The sequence below is a fragment of the Grammomys surdaster genome, unplaced genomic scaffold (assembly GCF_004785775.1).
Source record: "Grammomys surdaster isolate TR1022 unplaced genomic scaffold, NIH_TR_1.0 227, whole genome shotgun sequence".
Lineage (NCBI taxonomy): Eukaryota > Metazoa > Chordata > Mammalia > Rodentia > Muridae > Grammomys > Grammomys surdaster.
In genome coordinates this window covers 254967-271075 of record NW_021604672.1, presented here as the reverse complement: position 1 = coordinate 271075, position 16109 = coordinate 254967, and the positions used below count along the sequence as shown (strand labels likewise).

At 43.8% G+C, this 16109-nt stretch overlaps 1 protein-coding gene across 2 annotated transcripts in view; it reads right to left on the bottom strand.

Annotated features, from left to right (window-relative positions):
- Ltbp1 (latent transforming growth factor beta binding protein 1) overlaps positions 1-16109 on the bottom strand; it is a 379032-nt gene that overhangs the window by 309283 nt on the left and 53640 nt on the right. For both annotated transcript variants that reach the window (XM_028773421.1, XM_028773422.1), the window contains exon 3: positions 13095-13386. In XM_028773421.1, coding sequence (XP_028629254.1) covers positions 13095-13386 — 292 coding nt within the window. The remainder of the gene's footprint in view (positions 1-13094; positions 13387-16109) is intronic.

The following is a 16109-nucleotide window of genomic DNA, read 5'->3' as shown; positions in this document are numbered from 1 at the left end:
GGGAGGAGGAGAGGGAGGAGGAGAGGGAGGAGGAGAGGGAGGAGGAGGAGACAATGACTACTACCATGACAAGAAAGTTGCCAACATAAGAAAGGCTCAGCCCAACACTGCTGGCTTTGAAAATGAATGAAGGAGCCAAAAGATGAAGAATGCAGAAGCATCTAGAAGATGAAGAGGAAAAGGATATCTGTTCGTCTACAAAACCAGAAGGAATGAAGTGCCAATGACATCTCTGTGGAACTCACTGGGACCCATCTGGCCTTCCGACCTCAGAATGAGGAGATAAAAGTGTGACTCAGAATGATGAGATAAAAAGACTAGACTTGTGACAGTTATTATAGCAATGACCGAGAACTAACACAAATGAAAATTTTAAAAGCTCCGTGGTTCAGAGGCCACATTCACAGAGTGCCTAAAATTGAGTCTGGAGACCACATGTGAAAATAGGTGAATACCTTCAGACAAACTCCTTAACCACCCAGCACCTGAGCTGCTGCGTCAGGTAAGGTGGGAATAATTAGTACTACAATTTGAAGGGGGTTGGCCTGTGCTGAACCCTCAGTACCTGGTGCAATGAAGCTCTACTGGAGGCATTTGGAGTCCTGAAGAATCTGCTTTGGGAGTGGACTGATGTTTTTCTTAAGAGACTGGACTCATTCTATCAGGACTATATTTGATCTCAACAAACTAATTCATTATCAAAGGGGGCTATTAAAATCAACCTTGGAGAGAGAGAGAGAGAGAGAGAGAGAGAGAGAGAGAGAGAGAGAGAGAGAGAGAGAGAGAGACAGGGAGGGAGGGAGGGAGGGAGGGAGGGAGGGAGGGAGGGAGGGAGGGAGGATATATATATATGATATATATATATGATCATTTTCCTCTCCTCCTTTCTCTCCTTCGCTCCTCTTCTTTCCATACCTACATGGCAACCCAATCTTGAGCTGTCATCCTCCAGAGTTATAAACAAACAAACCACTTTTCCTTATGAATTATTCAGCTTTAGATATTTTGCTGTAGAAGTGTAAAACAGATTGAGATGAACAGCATCTATTTCACATTCTTTTGAAAAGATTAAAAATGTCATCCCTCAAAGCAATGAGAACAATGCTTGGCACAGAACAGACATCCACTAAACACCGGCTCTTACCACCACACACCATCACACCACGGCGCTGATATGGAGCAATTAAACTGGGGAGCAGACGGTACCCAAACTAGCACTTGCCCTTTTTAGCTGAAAACTTTTGAGTTTCTAAAATAAATCTTTGGACATAATTGACCAGAATTTAAGCCAAAGCAATTGTTGGTTCTTTATCAAACTACTTGAGCCCATTCTTTTCTCATGGGGCCTAGCAGTGTGCAGAGGTCTCAAAGACCATGGGGCCTTCTCCCCCATCTCCACTTTATGGTCTGTTCTTCCTACAAAGTCTACCTCAAGAGTTCTTTTATCCCAGTTCCTCAGGGAACTGGAAAGATGAAGAATGCAGAAGCATCTAGAAGATGAAGAGGAGTAAGACAGAGAGTGGGAAAGCAAGACACCCAGCACCCCTCTCTGGCCTCCACAGACAAGCACACTGGTGTATACACACATTGATAAATACCACACTCACATACTCAACACACCAGAAGAGAAAAAAAGAAAAAATTTACCTCAGCATTTCCCCCACTGACCTGTTTTTCTCAAACAAAATACCTTGGAAAAAACAACTAACAATATAATCAAGTTTTAGATTAGTTTCATGGAGTCTGAAGTCCTCCCTCCCCCAACTCCTACATTTCTATATCCCTGTAGAAATCAAAAGTCCACTTTCTGCTGTCCTTGTGTGTTTATACCTAAGTAATAGTTCTTATAAAAGCTTAACAATGGCCAAAAGACATAAAATTTCAGCTATTCAAAATAGAAAGGTACTAGGCTGCTTTGTCTGGCCTCAGTGGGAGTAGACGTGCCTAGCCTCACAGAGACTTGATGTGCCAGAATTGGGGGGATACCCAGGGAGGGTCTCCACCCAGTCAGAGAAAAAAGGGGGTAGATGGGGGAAGAATTGTGGGAGAGGTGACTGGAAGTGGGGCAGTAACCAGGATGTAAAATGAATAAGTAAAAATAATAACAAAATAAATAATAAATTAAAATTTAAAAAAAACAAAAAACAAAATAGAAAGAGTGTGGCTTTCTAACAGCTAGGTGACAACAGTAAATACCATATCAGATACTGGAAGTGTACTAAAAAGGTAGATCTTAAATATTCTTATCACAGACAGAAAATGGGAACTTCTGAGATGGATCTGTAAATTCATCTGTTTGCAGTAATCATTTTATAATGTGAGCACATCAAAGCATCACAGTGAACACTATATACACAATTTTTGTCAGTACGTTCTTCAATATAACTAAGTATTTCTAAAAAAAAGAGCAAAAAACTGGGAAAAAACTCAAAACACCCACCAAGACTATGATAAATAAAAAACATGGTATACGAACATGGTGAAACAGTCATCTGCAACATAAATGAACCAACTACAGCCACGCAACTATTCAGATAGATCCCGGACACAACACTGAGTGGGAAACACTCAGTTACTTGCAGACCATTTAAAGATGGGCACACAGACATAGCTAGCTCTGTGTATGTGAAGTCCCTTTGGGAAAGAGGAAGATCGAAGCCTGGAACAGTGGGCTGTGCTGAAATGTCCTGCCCTTTAACATGGATGGCACATCAGTACATTTTCATTTCTGCTTATCAGTCCCATGCGACTTCAAGCTCGAGAGCCAGAAGGTCATATATGGTGATAAAACCAATCACTGGTTCAACGTTTTAGTTCTTCCTCCAACGGTACCTTGAAATGAGTGCCACGGTCCGCTTCTTCAGCATCATCAAGCAGACAGCAAAGCCTACATCTATCTGCCTCCCAGGCAGGTGAAGTCCAGTAAGGAAATGCCAACTCAGCACCAAAGGGTCTGGGACTTTACAAATGCAAGCAGTCCAATTCCAGGAGGATGCGACTTACACTGTAAGCCTATGGAACATTGCAAGCAAGGGCTTCAACTTTATCAGTACCTTTCTTCCTCCAGGCAAAAAGAGAAAAACATTAAAGGCTTGTCTCAATTTTGCATATACACATGCTTAGACCGGAGGTCTTTGTCTATCACATCCACATTATTCTTTTTAAAAATTTTTATTTTGTCTTTTATAATGTATATATGTGTTTTGCCTGCATGTATAGCTGGGAGCCACTCAGATGCAGTACTCACAGAGGCCAAAAGAGGGCATAGGAACGCCTGGAAATGGAGTTACAGTTGTGAACAGCCATACAAGTTAGTACTGGGAACTAAACCTGGATCCTCTCTAAAAGTATTGAGCGCTCTTAACTGCTGAGCCATCTCTCAGGTCTCTCTACCATTTGTTTGTTTGTTTGTTTGTTTGTTTGTTGACATGGTGTTTCTCACTGACCCTGGAGCTCACTGACTAGCTAAACTGGCTGGCCTACCAGCCCAAGGGATCCAACTGTCTCTACCTCTTAGCATTGGGATTGAAGCTGTGTACTGCCATGTTTAGCTTTTCAGAAAAATGTTACGCAGATCTCTGTTGAAGCCCCTCTGTGTGCCTCTGTGTGCAGGGAAGAGAATTTGCAAGGAAAAGTACCAGGAATGTTGTAAATGCAGGGAAGCTCAGAACAGAAGTGCAGGGGAGGCCTCACCTCTGTGAGGGACCAACTTATGGCAGGGTCCGCTGTAAGTCTTGGAGATCATTTTGTGATGGTAGCAATTCATGCACTGAAAACCATTTGACTGTTTTAATAAGCTCTATCAAGGTGCCAATAGCAACTATTCACACTGCAAAACAAGAGAAACCTCTCTCTAAAGCTTCAGCTCTTGGTATAGCTTTACAATGAGCTTTCTGTTGTAGGGAACAAAAAAAGGGGGGGAGGTAAGGAAAAGTTCAAATAAAGAGAGTAAACTCTCTGCCACTGCCATTGTTGAGGGCAGGGAACTTGAAGGTATCCATTGCCACTGGTGGCAAAGTGAAAGTCTATTTTGAAGATTCCCAAGGGCAGGAATTGTTACCAGCAAGGCAGGAACCTGACAGCTCTGAAGCTCCACATCCCCCTCCTCCTTCGTGGCAGGGACTTCACTCAGCATTTCACTCATCCAAACCAAGAGATAAATGTCAAGTACTCATTTCTCAAGAACTTTAAAAGTAGAAGGCGTCCCCTCTGCGTGGACTTTTAAAAGACCTCCTCTATATTTAGAAACTATCTGGCGTGCTATAAACTCACTTGGTAAATATAGAACACATTTCAAGCCAGTCCTGTTTTTTAAAAGAACATGTTCAAATTCGATTCTTTTGCCTTCTTCACACCCAGGAGAGGAAGGTAACAGAAAAGAGAACTATCGGTGTCTTTAACGAGAAAAACTAGTTTTTCTAGACCAGCCAAGCACCCTCCTTTGTTACTGCAGGATACCAAGAGGCTAAGAAAATGACCAAGCATTACCCCAGAAAATGAAAAGACTGGGCTGCATGTGAGTTCTCCAGAAAGATTTGACATCCATATCCTGAGTGAAACCAGACTTCCTGCTCAGGCTCAAAGAGGGGGACTGGGCACATTGTCTCCTCCATAAGGGCTTCCTCCTTACACAGCAGAGATAACAGCTCTGCACTTGGCAAAGTGGTGCACATTGTACCAACAGTCCCCAAACAACTAACGGACCTAGCAAATAAACAATGTCCCTTTGAGCTCTGGGTCAGGCTCCCATGGCCAGCGACTGTATCACCCATCATGAGTAACAGGACAAAAAAGGGGGAGGACATTCTACAAGAGCCCAGCAACTGAGAGTTTTAGTGGCACTGAGAGTTATAAAGGAACTTCTTTAGAAAATAGCAAGTGCATCTGTGAATAATGAGAGATAATACAAAGGTGGAAAAAGCTGAACCATTATGACTGATGCTTCTCTGTGAATTATTACTACAGCCACAGCTCGTGCACATTACCACCTGTTCACATAAGAATCAAAGACAGAGCATGGACCTACAATCTAACAGTGGCTGTTCTGGGGCCACCCTGACAGTTTACATCTGAATAACATCTATAGGATGCAAATGTGACAGTGACCTCGGTTATAGTCCAGAATTATGAAGTAGATAAAAATTTAAAGAACGTTGGGGTTGGGAGTGGGGGATAGGTCAACTGAAAAAGTGCTAGGCTTGCAAGCACAAGAACTTGAATTTGATCCTCGAAGAATCCACGTCAAATAATAAGAATAAGGAGAAGGACGGGGAGGAGAAGGAGGAGGAGGAGGAGGGGGAGGAAAAGGAGGAGGAGGAGGGGGGAGGGGGAGGGGGAGGGGGAAAAGGAGGAGGAAGACAACAAGGAAAAGGAATCTGGGTATGGTAACACTCTTTTAATCCCAGCCCTGGAGAGGCAGAAACAAAGGATTCCTGGGGTGCAGTGACCAGTTTTCCACGCACACACGCACAGGCATGCACACACAGGCACACACACACACATACTTGAAGGAATCTGAAGAGACTACAGATACTCATGTACAGGAAAATGAAGTATTGTCTGGCCATTTCTTTAGCTCATGCACAGGCTATGATGTGGCACAAGAGACCAGAAATAGCAACACCACAGCAATAAACCTCAGGAAAAATGGAGATGGGAGCTCCAAACCGTGGCAGTGGCTTTTCCAGAATGCACTGCACAGCCTTTTCCAAACCAAGTAATAAGCCTTGTCCTCCACCCCTACCTCTTGTCTAAGCCCTACCTCTTGTCTAGTAGGGTCCATGGTGTGATCTCAACTGTTTCACCCCAAAGCTCCATCACAGATCCTCCTTTTCAAACCAAGTACCAAACACTTTCCCAGACAAGGCAATCTTGAAAACTCACTAGGACTCCTCCATGTTCCACATCGGGGCCACATCTGACTGTCTTTGCAAGTTCAGCCAGGTACCCAGGTTTATACAACAGTAGTGACTGGGTTCACTTCTTTCCTCTGGGTTGCCATGACTGTCACACCTGATAGAAAACCCATTGCAGTCACCTCTGGTTCTAACTGCAGATGCCCAGGCACATGCAGCTTCCAGACAACAAGGACAATTGTGGCATTTTCCTACTTGAAACTTTCTTGGGTTTTGTTTTTTTATTTGATCTATTATAAAAAAATTTTTTCCCAAAGTATAAGGAGACTTTTGCAAGAAACCTTCATATAACACATCATCCAGTGTCAAAAACTATCACCTCATAGCTAGCTGATTGTAAGCTACCATACCTCCACCCACTGGATTTTGTGGTTCCGATTTCAGACACCATATATCTTCACAGATAATGCTTTGAGCACCCTCCAATACCACAATCAGAGCCCCTGGATCCAAAGCTATCCTCTTAGATGTCACATCAACATTAACATTTTCCTGATCATCCTATAATCCACCTTTATAATCCTGCAGTGTGTTCGAATCACGACAGAAGTGTAATTCAGTTATTGTGACTGGCTTAATTATTTTTATAAACTATAATTTCTCTTCCCCTTGCTTTTGTTTGGGGGTTTCTTTTTTTTTTAAATGTGTTTGTTTCTCTAATTGACAGACACTGTTTTATTGAAATGTCACTCAATAATCACCCAGCCTGGATGTCTATATTGCTACTACTCTTACTCATATCAAATCATATCCTTACTGTGGCCTCTTTTATTGTTGCTGTGTTAAAATTCTCCAACCAAAGCAACACAAGGGAGTTGTTTTGGTAAATTCATCACAGCAGAGAAGTGAAAAGGCAGGAGCTCGAAGTAGCTGTTCACAACACATCTACCATCAGGACCAGAGAGCAGTAAACGCATGCTGCTTCTCAGGTCCCGTTCTCCATTTGTACAGATCAGGATCCCAGCCAGAGATCGGTACCACCCACAGAGGGTGGCTCTTCCCACCTCTCTTAGGCACTCAAGAAAACCCACACAGACATGCCTCAGGCCTGTTTCCCAAGCAATTCTACACCCTGCCCAGCTGACAACTAGCTCCAACTATGTCACTTTTAAATATATGCCCAAGTCCCTCTTCTTCCTCCCTTTCAGCAGTGCTCCTTAATTTCAGCAGTGTTCCCTAGTTTCAGCAGTGCTCCTTTCTTTCACCAGTGCTCCCTTCTACTGCTTGTAAATGTGAACTTAATTACCCACTTCTAAGCAGCAAGTTTGTCGCATTAAACACTACTGACTGCAAAGGTATTCTGGCTTTCCCTCTCCTCTCCAGGTCTGGGGTCACTTGGAAGTCAGCAGCAGCCATGTTTGAGGGCACTGGGTAACTCTGTGGAGGTCTTGTGTTGGAGTGGAGGCTTCCTATCAGCAACCTTGGCATTGAGTCCTCCTGGCAGCACACATGTCAGTATCAGCCAAGCCTTCAGGCGATGGCCACCCCTACTCACCGCTCGTCTGTCACATCAGGAGAGACCTAGCCAGAGCTCCCAGCTTTAGGCCTACAGAATTCCTGACACAAACACTGTGTGTCGAGATATGGTTGTTGACTCAGGCTGCTGAGTTACAGAAGATAACTAATGCACCAGGCTATTGAACCATTGCCTCTCGAGTTTTGCATGCCCAAGTTCGATGCCTTCTCAAGTTCACAGACTCCCTTCTCCAGAGAGCACTTCAGGATTCCACCTTCTCAACACGCCAATATCTGGAAACAACTGCTTCTTCCTTCAAGTCTCTAAGGAGCTTGGTGGGTATCTGATTCAATGTCAAAATCCCTAAAACCAACTCAACCAAAGGTAAAACCAAGCTGTACAATAGCTGCCTGCCTAATCTAATCTAATAGTGCACCTGCTCCCACAGGGCCCCCTGTCCATATCATTTGAACAAAACAGTTTTATCAAATGAAGCTGTTCTTCAACCTCACCAGGCGCACTCCAGCCTCAAAGCCTCTGCCCAACCCCTTTTGTTAATATTTACAAGGCTCCTGCCCTCTCCTCCCACAGGCCTTTGTTTAACCATCACCCTGGGGCTTTGTCTAATAACCACCCCCACACACCTCAAACCCTCCCAGCTTCCCCGGGACACTATCTGCAATTCTACCTAATCTGTAGCACTAACCACAGCCAACGGATATTTTGCAGCACTGTTCATCAGTCCTCTGCAGACTGTGAACTCCCAAAAAGAGTGTGTTCATTCGGGTACCACCCTGGCCATGAGGATAAACTCTCCCTATACAGATGAACTAAATGAAAAGTGCTTGAGCCTATGATCAAGACTTAATAAATGTGACAGACAGTGGCTACAAAGGGTTTCTTTTCGGCATTTTACACAACTTTATGTCTACAGTAGAGCATTTTAAGGATTCTTAATCTCCTATTTCTCCTGTTAAAAACAGCCCCTTAGGAGCTGGAGAGATGGCTCAGTGCTTAAGAGCACTGGCTGCTCTTCCAGAGGACTTGGGTTCTGTGCCCAGAGCCCACACAGCAGCTGTCTATAACTCTAGGGGATCCAATGCCTTCTACAGTCCTCTGCATACACTGCATGTGGTGCACAAATCCATACAGGCAAAACTCAAACGCATAAAACAAAAATACAGATTTTAAAAGACTGTCAGACATCCAAAAAGAAATGGGATTTGAAAAGAAGAAGTAAGGAGAAGTGGGCTAAAGGAGCCTACAAGTGGGCTCCTTGGCAGTTGAGTTCAACCCGATCCGAAGTAGAAACCATCATCACCTAAGTTGATCATCACCTAAGAGAGGCAACTGTGCTCTTCCTGAGGTCCCCGGTCCAGCTGCAGGTCACTTCACATGGCACGATCGCGGGCAGACCATGGTGGGCTTCCCATCACTGCCCTCTAGAAGAGCCCTTCTCCAGCTCTGTCCATCCAAGTCCAGGCCACTATTACAAAATGGCTTTCTCTAGAAAGCTCTCCCTGAACCTCCACTTCTCTAAATGTTAACCCCCAGGAAGGGTCAAGATACAAAAGGATTCTGTATTCATCTGGTTTTCCCTTTGTTTTTTGTTTGTTTGTTTATTGGTTTTGTTTTGTTTCAGACAGGTTCTCACTATGTAGATCTGGCTGTCCTGGAACTTGCTCTGTAGACCAGGCTAGCCTCAAATTCACAGAGATCCACCTGCCTCCACCTCCTGAGTGCTAAGATTAAAGGCATGTACTACCACACCCAGCTCAGATACAAAAGTTTTAAGATGCAAATATCACAGTTGACAGCATCCCAGGCTGTCTCTTCCCCTTCCCCATGTCAAGGAAAGTTTCTGAGAGAAGTTGTGCTTACAAAGGGTTATTAATTAGAATTTCCATGATATAAGAAGTTGGAATGTTGTGGGTCCACAGGCAATTATCTTGAGCCATTTAGACTTCTTAATAGCTATCTGCTGTCTAATATTGTATGTAAGGATTAGATCATTCCTTGGGAATATGTGACAGGCCTTGACTGATCCAGTAGCTAAGAACATCACTGACAGGTAGCACCCGAGGCTATAACAGAGATTTCGCCCACTTTGCTGTAACCACCTACCTGATGTTTCCACACCTGTATTTTAAAATGTCTTAATACATAACTTTCTTGATTTTGTTAATATAAAAAGTCAATAAAAGGTTCCAGGTTGAAAGTGAAATTTGGAGTGACTTAAATCTGTGTTCACAGGTCATGGCCATTCATATTTAGCTCCAAAATAAGCAAACCATCTCGATTCACAAGTACATACCCAATCAAGAGGCAGCTCTGATTGGGATCCAGCAGCTGCAGAATCCAGAGCTGCTTACCTGACCACTCTGCTTTCACAGAAACCAAATCCCAGGTGGAACTGAAGCTATCTCTTCTCCTTCCTAACGTCCTTGTCCAAATTACAATGTCCATTCTAAAGATGGATGCTTTTAACTGACTCCTTTAGCTTTATCTGGCAAATGGTTTTTGCAAACAAACAACCCATGCACATCACTGAGGTCAGAGTCAAATGGTAGCTGGTAATAGTCAAGTTGAATTACATTTCTTGTAACTTGCTTCTCAGTTTACATAGAGTAATAAGGCTAGAAAAAAGTTGTCACAACACACTGTAATCTAACTCCTGATGGCCAAAGCGGAAATCAAGGCGGAATTATTTTTTGTTCTTAAGTTCAGAGCAAAGCTAGCTGAGAGATGTCTGAGTATGATGTAAATCATCCCAGGGACACAGTGACATCTGTGTTCTAGAACCAAAATAGTCACTATTGACCTCAGGAGAAAGAGGTGAGCAAGCTCATCCAAACCATGGCCTGGTTTTTTTTTACAAGTTAAGAATGACTGTCACATGTTTGAAATGGCTGTGAAGTTGCCTTCTAAGCATTTATAGACCTGGGATGCTCTCAGCCTGGGCCAGGGAACCTTCTTTTTTCAGTGGCCAATAGTCAATGCAAAGATTCATAACTAGACAGAGAGCTGAGAGTAAGTGACCGGGAGTGCGCAGCTGTAAACAAGACATCTTTTTTAATCCCTTCTCTTGCTACTAAGGCTCAAGGGACATAGAAGAAGAGCAGGTGGAAATATTGTAAGAACCGGAGAATGGGGAGGACCACTGTATGTCTTCCGGTGTGATGAGGCTGGTGCATGCAACTATGGTTGCCTGCACAAGAACAAACCAGCAAACTTTCCAGTATAGGCTGGGGAGGAGATCTCAAGGCCCCACCCCTTACTGTGGAGCCACTGGCAGTTGAGAACTATTCTCTGGGTGGGAGACCACAGGTAGGCCACCTGTGCTCCAGCGGATGGCTCTCTACCTCTCAAATGAGCAGCACTAATTGGACTTTGTATATTTATTTGAAAAGAAAGAAGGGGAGGAAAGGGTGGAGGATGAGGAAGAAGGAGGAAGAGATCAAATTGAGAGGGAGACATCTTGAGAGGGAAGGGGCCCAGGGGAGATGAGTATGATCATATTTTATCATATGCTTATATGGAATTCTAAAATAATTAAAGATGTAAACATTTTTTAGAAAATAAAACAAAGAAAAAGGTGTGGAGAAAAGGGATGGGAGATGGCTCATTCAGGAAAGTGCTTACTATGCGAGCCTGGGGACCCAAGTTCAATCCCCAGTATCCACAACAAAACCAGACATGGCAGCACACTTATAATCCCAGAGCTGGAGGTGGGGTGGGAGGGACAGAATATACATGCATGCATACATGTATACATACATACATACATACATACATACATACATACATAGCTAAGTATAGTGGTATATGCCTTTAATCCCAGCACTGGGGAGGCTGTCAAGTGGATCTCTGTGAATTCAAGGCCAGCCTGCTCTGAGATGGGGCTTGGGGGTGGGGGTGGGGGTGGAGGGGAGCTGGGGAGTTGGTTGTAGAGAAAGACACCTGATATTGACCAGTGGTCTCCAGAGGTGCATATACATGCACACATAAACATATCATACACACACACACACAACTAATAAGTATGATTGATATTTTGTAACTTGTGATTCAAATGTCTATTCCATAACTGAGGGGGTTTAGGAATGCAGTCAATTTCACCTGTCGTCCATGCACTGGGACTGCAGTGGCACATCCAACCACAGAAAGCATCTGTCCTACAGAGCAGAAAATACTTACTGTCTTCTCCTTCATGCTGGGATGAGACGACCTCCGCTTAAGCCCTAAAAGAAGTACTCACTGATTAACTCTAAGACTGTGAACAAGTCACCCACTCTAAAGCTGACTTTCCTCCTCTGTAAAAATGGGGTTAGTTTCTATTATTTAGTACTCACATTATAGATGCACTGTGAGTTATAACGTAGTGACTCGTTTGAAATTTCCAAACTAGTTCCTGGCACACAGGAAGCTTTGAGGAACTGTTACATGTCACTTAGAGATATAAAATGTGGTTCCACCTAGCCCATGACAGAACTAAAGTTTCATATTTTGGAGAGAAGAGAAAGGAAAGGAAAGGCTTTAAGAGACCAGGTCTGCAAAACCAGTATGTGTTTGATTCCAATGAGTATGAATGGGGGTGGTGGGCTTGTTAACAGATCAAGTGACCTCTGTGGGCTCAGTGAACACTAATCACCACGTGGAAGTGATGTCCCCACTGAGGAAATGCTTTCTAAATTCCAAGCAAGTGACTTACAAATGAACCCAAGTCAAGTCTTGTTTTAGGTTGGGGGCTTCCTGTATTTGACATTCCTACACAAATGACAAGCGACAAGCGGTCGCTGTAGTAACTTCAGCATCTTATTATCCATGTGTAGTTGCTCATTAAGAGGAGACAGACAAGGACCACTCTTCGGGCTGCTTGTCACAAAAGTCACGGGAGGTCAGGGACAATTTTTCTTATCCCTGAGTTCCTATCGTATTCAGTGCTCCCTAACAGCAAGAGAGGGAAAACAAAGTTCCTATAAATAGAAAGCAACCTCATTCACCAAAAATGGGCCTGCATGGCAACTGAGAGGCAGACATTGTGTGGTGTACAGAGTGGATACATGTGACCTGCTGCTGAGACTGAGGATTGCCTCCTCACTCTCCTGCGCAAAGCTTCAGCCCTATGTCTTCCGTTACCCTTAAAAACTGCATGCACATCTCTCTCTTTTTTAATTGTGTTTCAGAATTCTAAATCACCCCATCCCTAAAAAGAATTAAAGTACTTTTTAAATTATTTTATTTTCTATGTGGTGGGGATTTTGCACACATGTATGCCTATGAAACATGTGCATGCCTAGTACCCACAGAGGCCATAAGAAGGCATCAGATTCCCTGGGACTGGAGTTAGCTGTGAGCGAACATGTGGGTTCAGGGAATTGACACCCATAAGTCCTCTGGAAGAGCAGCCAGTGCTCCAAACTGATGAGCCAAAAAAAGAATTCTTAAATTTACAACTCCACAATCAGACCACTATGTTTATCCTTCTCTTCCCAGGCTGATCCCTATAATCCTAGCCCCACTATGGTTACACTTAGGGTAAAGTCATTCATCAAATAAGTATCTTTAAGACACTTGATACATGAGTCTGACCTGGAGACTCTTGAGAAGGAAGAAGGATATTATTGTGCAAGAGATCTCTGTGTTACAGAGAGTGGCTTAGAGCAGTGTGTTCAAGAGTAACTAATGTGCATCTAGACCAGAAGTAAGTTGAAAACACTCACTGAGAATGTATCTGCTGGGAGAGTCCCATTGAAGGCTTCGGCTTGAGGGTCAAGGTCATCTGGGCCACTGGACTGACCCTGGGTAAGGTGTCTGCCTTCTTGGTTGAAGTATGCTTTCCTGCTTGCTCAGGAGGGACCCACGAGGACCCAGGATTCTTCCCTCCAAAGACTGGTGACATGGTGTCCTGGGCATCTGTGATCTCGCAGGCTTTGCCCTTTGTCCCTGGCTTACACACACAGAGCTGAGGCCGGAGACACATCCCTCCATTCTGGCATGGTGGAACACAGCTTGCTGCAGAAGACAACAGAAGACATGATTTTGAAGGAAAGCACAGTGGACTTAACTAGTTCTTCCAAAGGGTTAGCAGTGCAACTAGATGTTCCCCCAAGAAAATTATGATGATGGTGGTGGTGGTGGTGACAGCTGATACCTGTCAGCAGCCACCTATGTGACAGGTATTTTTCATATTTATATCAACAAACAACCCCTGGAAACTGGTTTTAGTAAATATTTTATTATGCCCATTTTATGGATAATGAAATAAATGCACAGGTCAAATGGCTTAACAAAGATCAAACAATTGTTAGTTAAGAGAAGTTAGGTTTAAATCCAAGCAAGATGGCACCAAAGACAGTATTCTTAAACAATGCATTATAACTGCCTTCCCAAAATATACCACAGGTTTAAAAATATAAATATAGAGATATAAATAACCTTAAGAAAGTCTCCTGTGGTGGTTTGAATAAAAAATGGCTCCAATAAGCCCATAGGGAGTGGCACTAGGATATATGGCCTGGTTGGAGCAGGTGCAGCCTCTTTGGAGAAGTGTGACACTGAGTATTGGGCTAGGAGGTCTAAGATGTTTTAAGCCAGGCCCAGTGTCTCTCTCTTCCTGCTGCCTGCTGATCCACATGCAGAAATCTCAGCTTCCTCTCCAGCACAATGCCAGCCAACACACTACCATGCTTCCAGCCATGATAGCAGTGAACTAAACCTCTGAACTTTTAAGTCAGCCCCTTTATAAGAGTTGCCATGGTCATGGTGTCTCTTCACAGCAATGGAAACCCTAAGACATATCCTGTCACTGTTTTTAAAGTTACACTCTGTAGCTTGAATTTAAAGTGTGTATGTGAGTGCGTGTGCATGTGCGTGTGTGTGTGTGTGTGTGTGTGTGTGTGTAAGTACATATGCCTATGGAGAACAGAAGGTTACATTGGGATATCTTTCTCAATTGCTTTTCACCTTACTTTTATGAGGCCAATGTCGGCACTGAGCCTAGAAGTTGTCATTTCTACTAAGGTGGTGCCTGTAAGCTCCAAGGAATCCTGACTCCACCCTTCTGAGCTAGAGATGGGAACGACATTGCAGGAGTTCATGACTATATCTGGCTTTTTGTGTGGAGGCTGGAGATCCAAACTCAGGTCTTCATGCTTGCACAGAAAATGCTTTACCTACTGAGATATCTACCCTGGCCCTTAAATTTAATGTTAAAATTTTATGTTTAAATATTTTTGCTAGGACTTGACCAAAAAGAGTCCCTAACCCTGAGGAAAAAGAGACCCTTCCACAAACTTGCAGGCTGCCAGAGCTTTTCAGAGTTGTCTAACATTTGGTCCAATTCAACACTTTTTACATAGAAGAACAATGCCAATAAAGTCAGGAACTATCTATCTACCTGCTAATCTGTTCAAACATCCAGTGAGTGCTATGCCACCCCTAACCTCATAATGAGAAACAACCAACAAGGAACAAGTTCTCCATCACCAGACAGCTAGGATACATGAGCTCTGGACCACCAGACACTAGACTTGGGGCTAGGCAGAGTTATAAAACTACCTGGACCATGGTCAGGGTTGGTGGCTCTGAACACAAGTGAGGTTCTCCAGGAACTTTGAAGTCACTGATTTGAACTGTTATGTAATGTCACAGGTCTGGCTGACCAGACCTTTCTATATTCATTGGACTTACTTTACTGCTGCCCCTTTGCTGATAGTCAGCTTTAGACTTAAACTCTTCACCCTGAGATTGAAGTACCAAACTTCCTACCCATGTCAGTGCTGAATCACTTTAGTTCACTAAACAATCCTATAAGAGATGAAAGATATTATATTTTAGTTTGGTTGATACTGCTGCAATGAAGCACCATGACCAAAAGCAAGTTGTGGAGGAAAGGGTTTACTTGGTCTACACTTCCATATCACTGATCACCACTGAAGGAAGTCAGGACAGGAACTCAAGCAAGATCAGGAACCTGGATGCAGAAGCTGATAAAGAGATCATGGAGGAAGGCTACTTACTGGCTTGCTCAGTCTGTTTTCTTATAGAACCTAGGACCACCAGCCTGCCTAGGTATGGTACTACCCACAATGAGCTGGGTCCTTCCCCATCAATTAGTTATTAGGAAAATACCTACTACTGATGCTACATTGTGCTTACAAACAGGAGTCCATCATGATCGTCCTCCAAAAGGCACAACAAGCAGCTGAAAGAGTCAGATGCAGATACTTACACCCAATCAATGGACAAAAGCTGGTGACCCCTGTGGCTGAATTAGGGAAAAGCTGGAAGAAGCTGAGGAGGAGGGCAACCTTATAGGAAGACCAGCAGTTTCAACTAACCTGGACCCCTTGGATCTCTCAGACTCTGAGCCAACAACCAGACAGCATACACCAGCTGATATGAGGACCCTGACACATATACAGCAAAGGATTGCCAGGTCTGGACTCAGAGAAGATGCACCTAACCTTCGAGACTTGGAGCCCCAGGGAATGGGAAGGTTTGATGGGGTAGGAACATCCTCTTGAAAACAGGGGTCGGGGAGGGAAGAGGTGTGGGATGTAGAACAGCTGGAAGGTGGACCAGGAGGGGAATAAAGTCTGGACTAAAAAATAGAAAGAGAGAGAGAGAGAGAGAGAGAGAGAGAGAGAGAGAGAGAGAGAGAGAGAGAGAGAGAAGAGGAAAGGAAAAAGAGGAGAGGAGAGGAGAGGAGAGGAGAGGAGAGGAGAGGAGAGGAG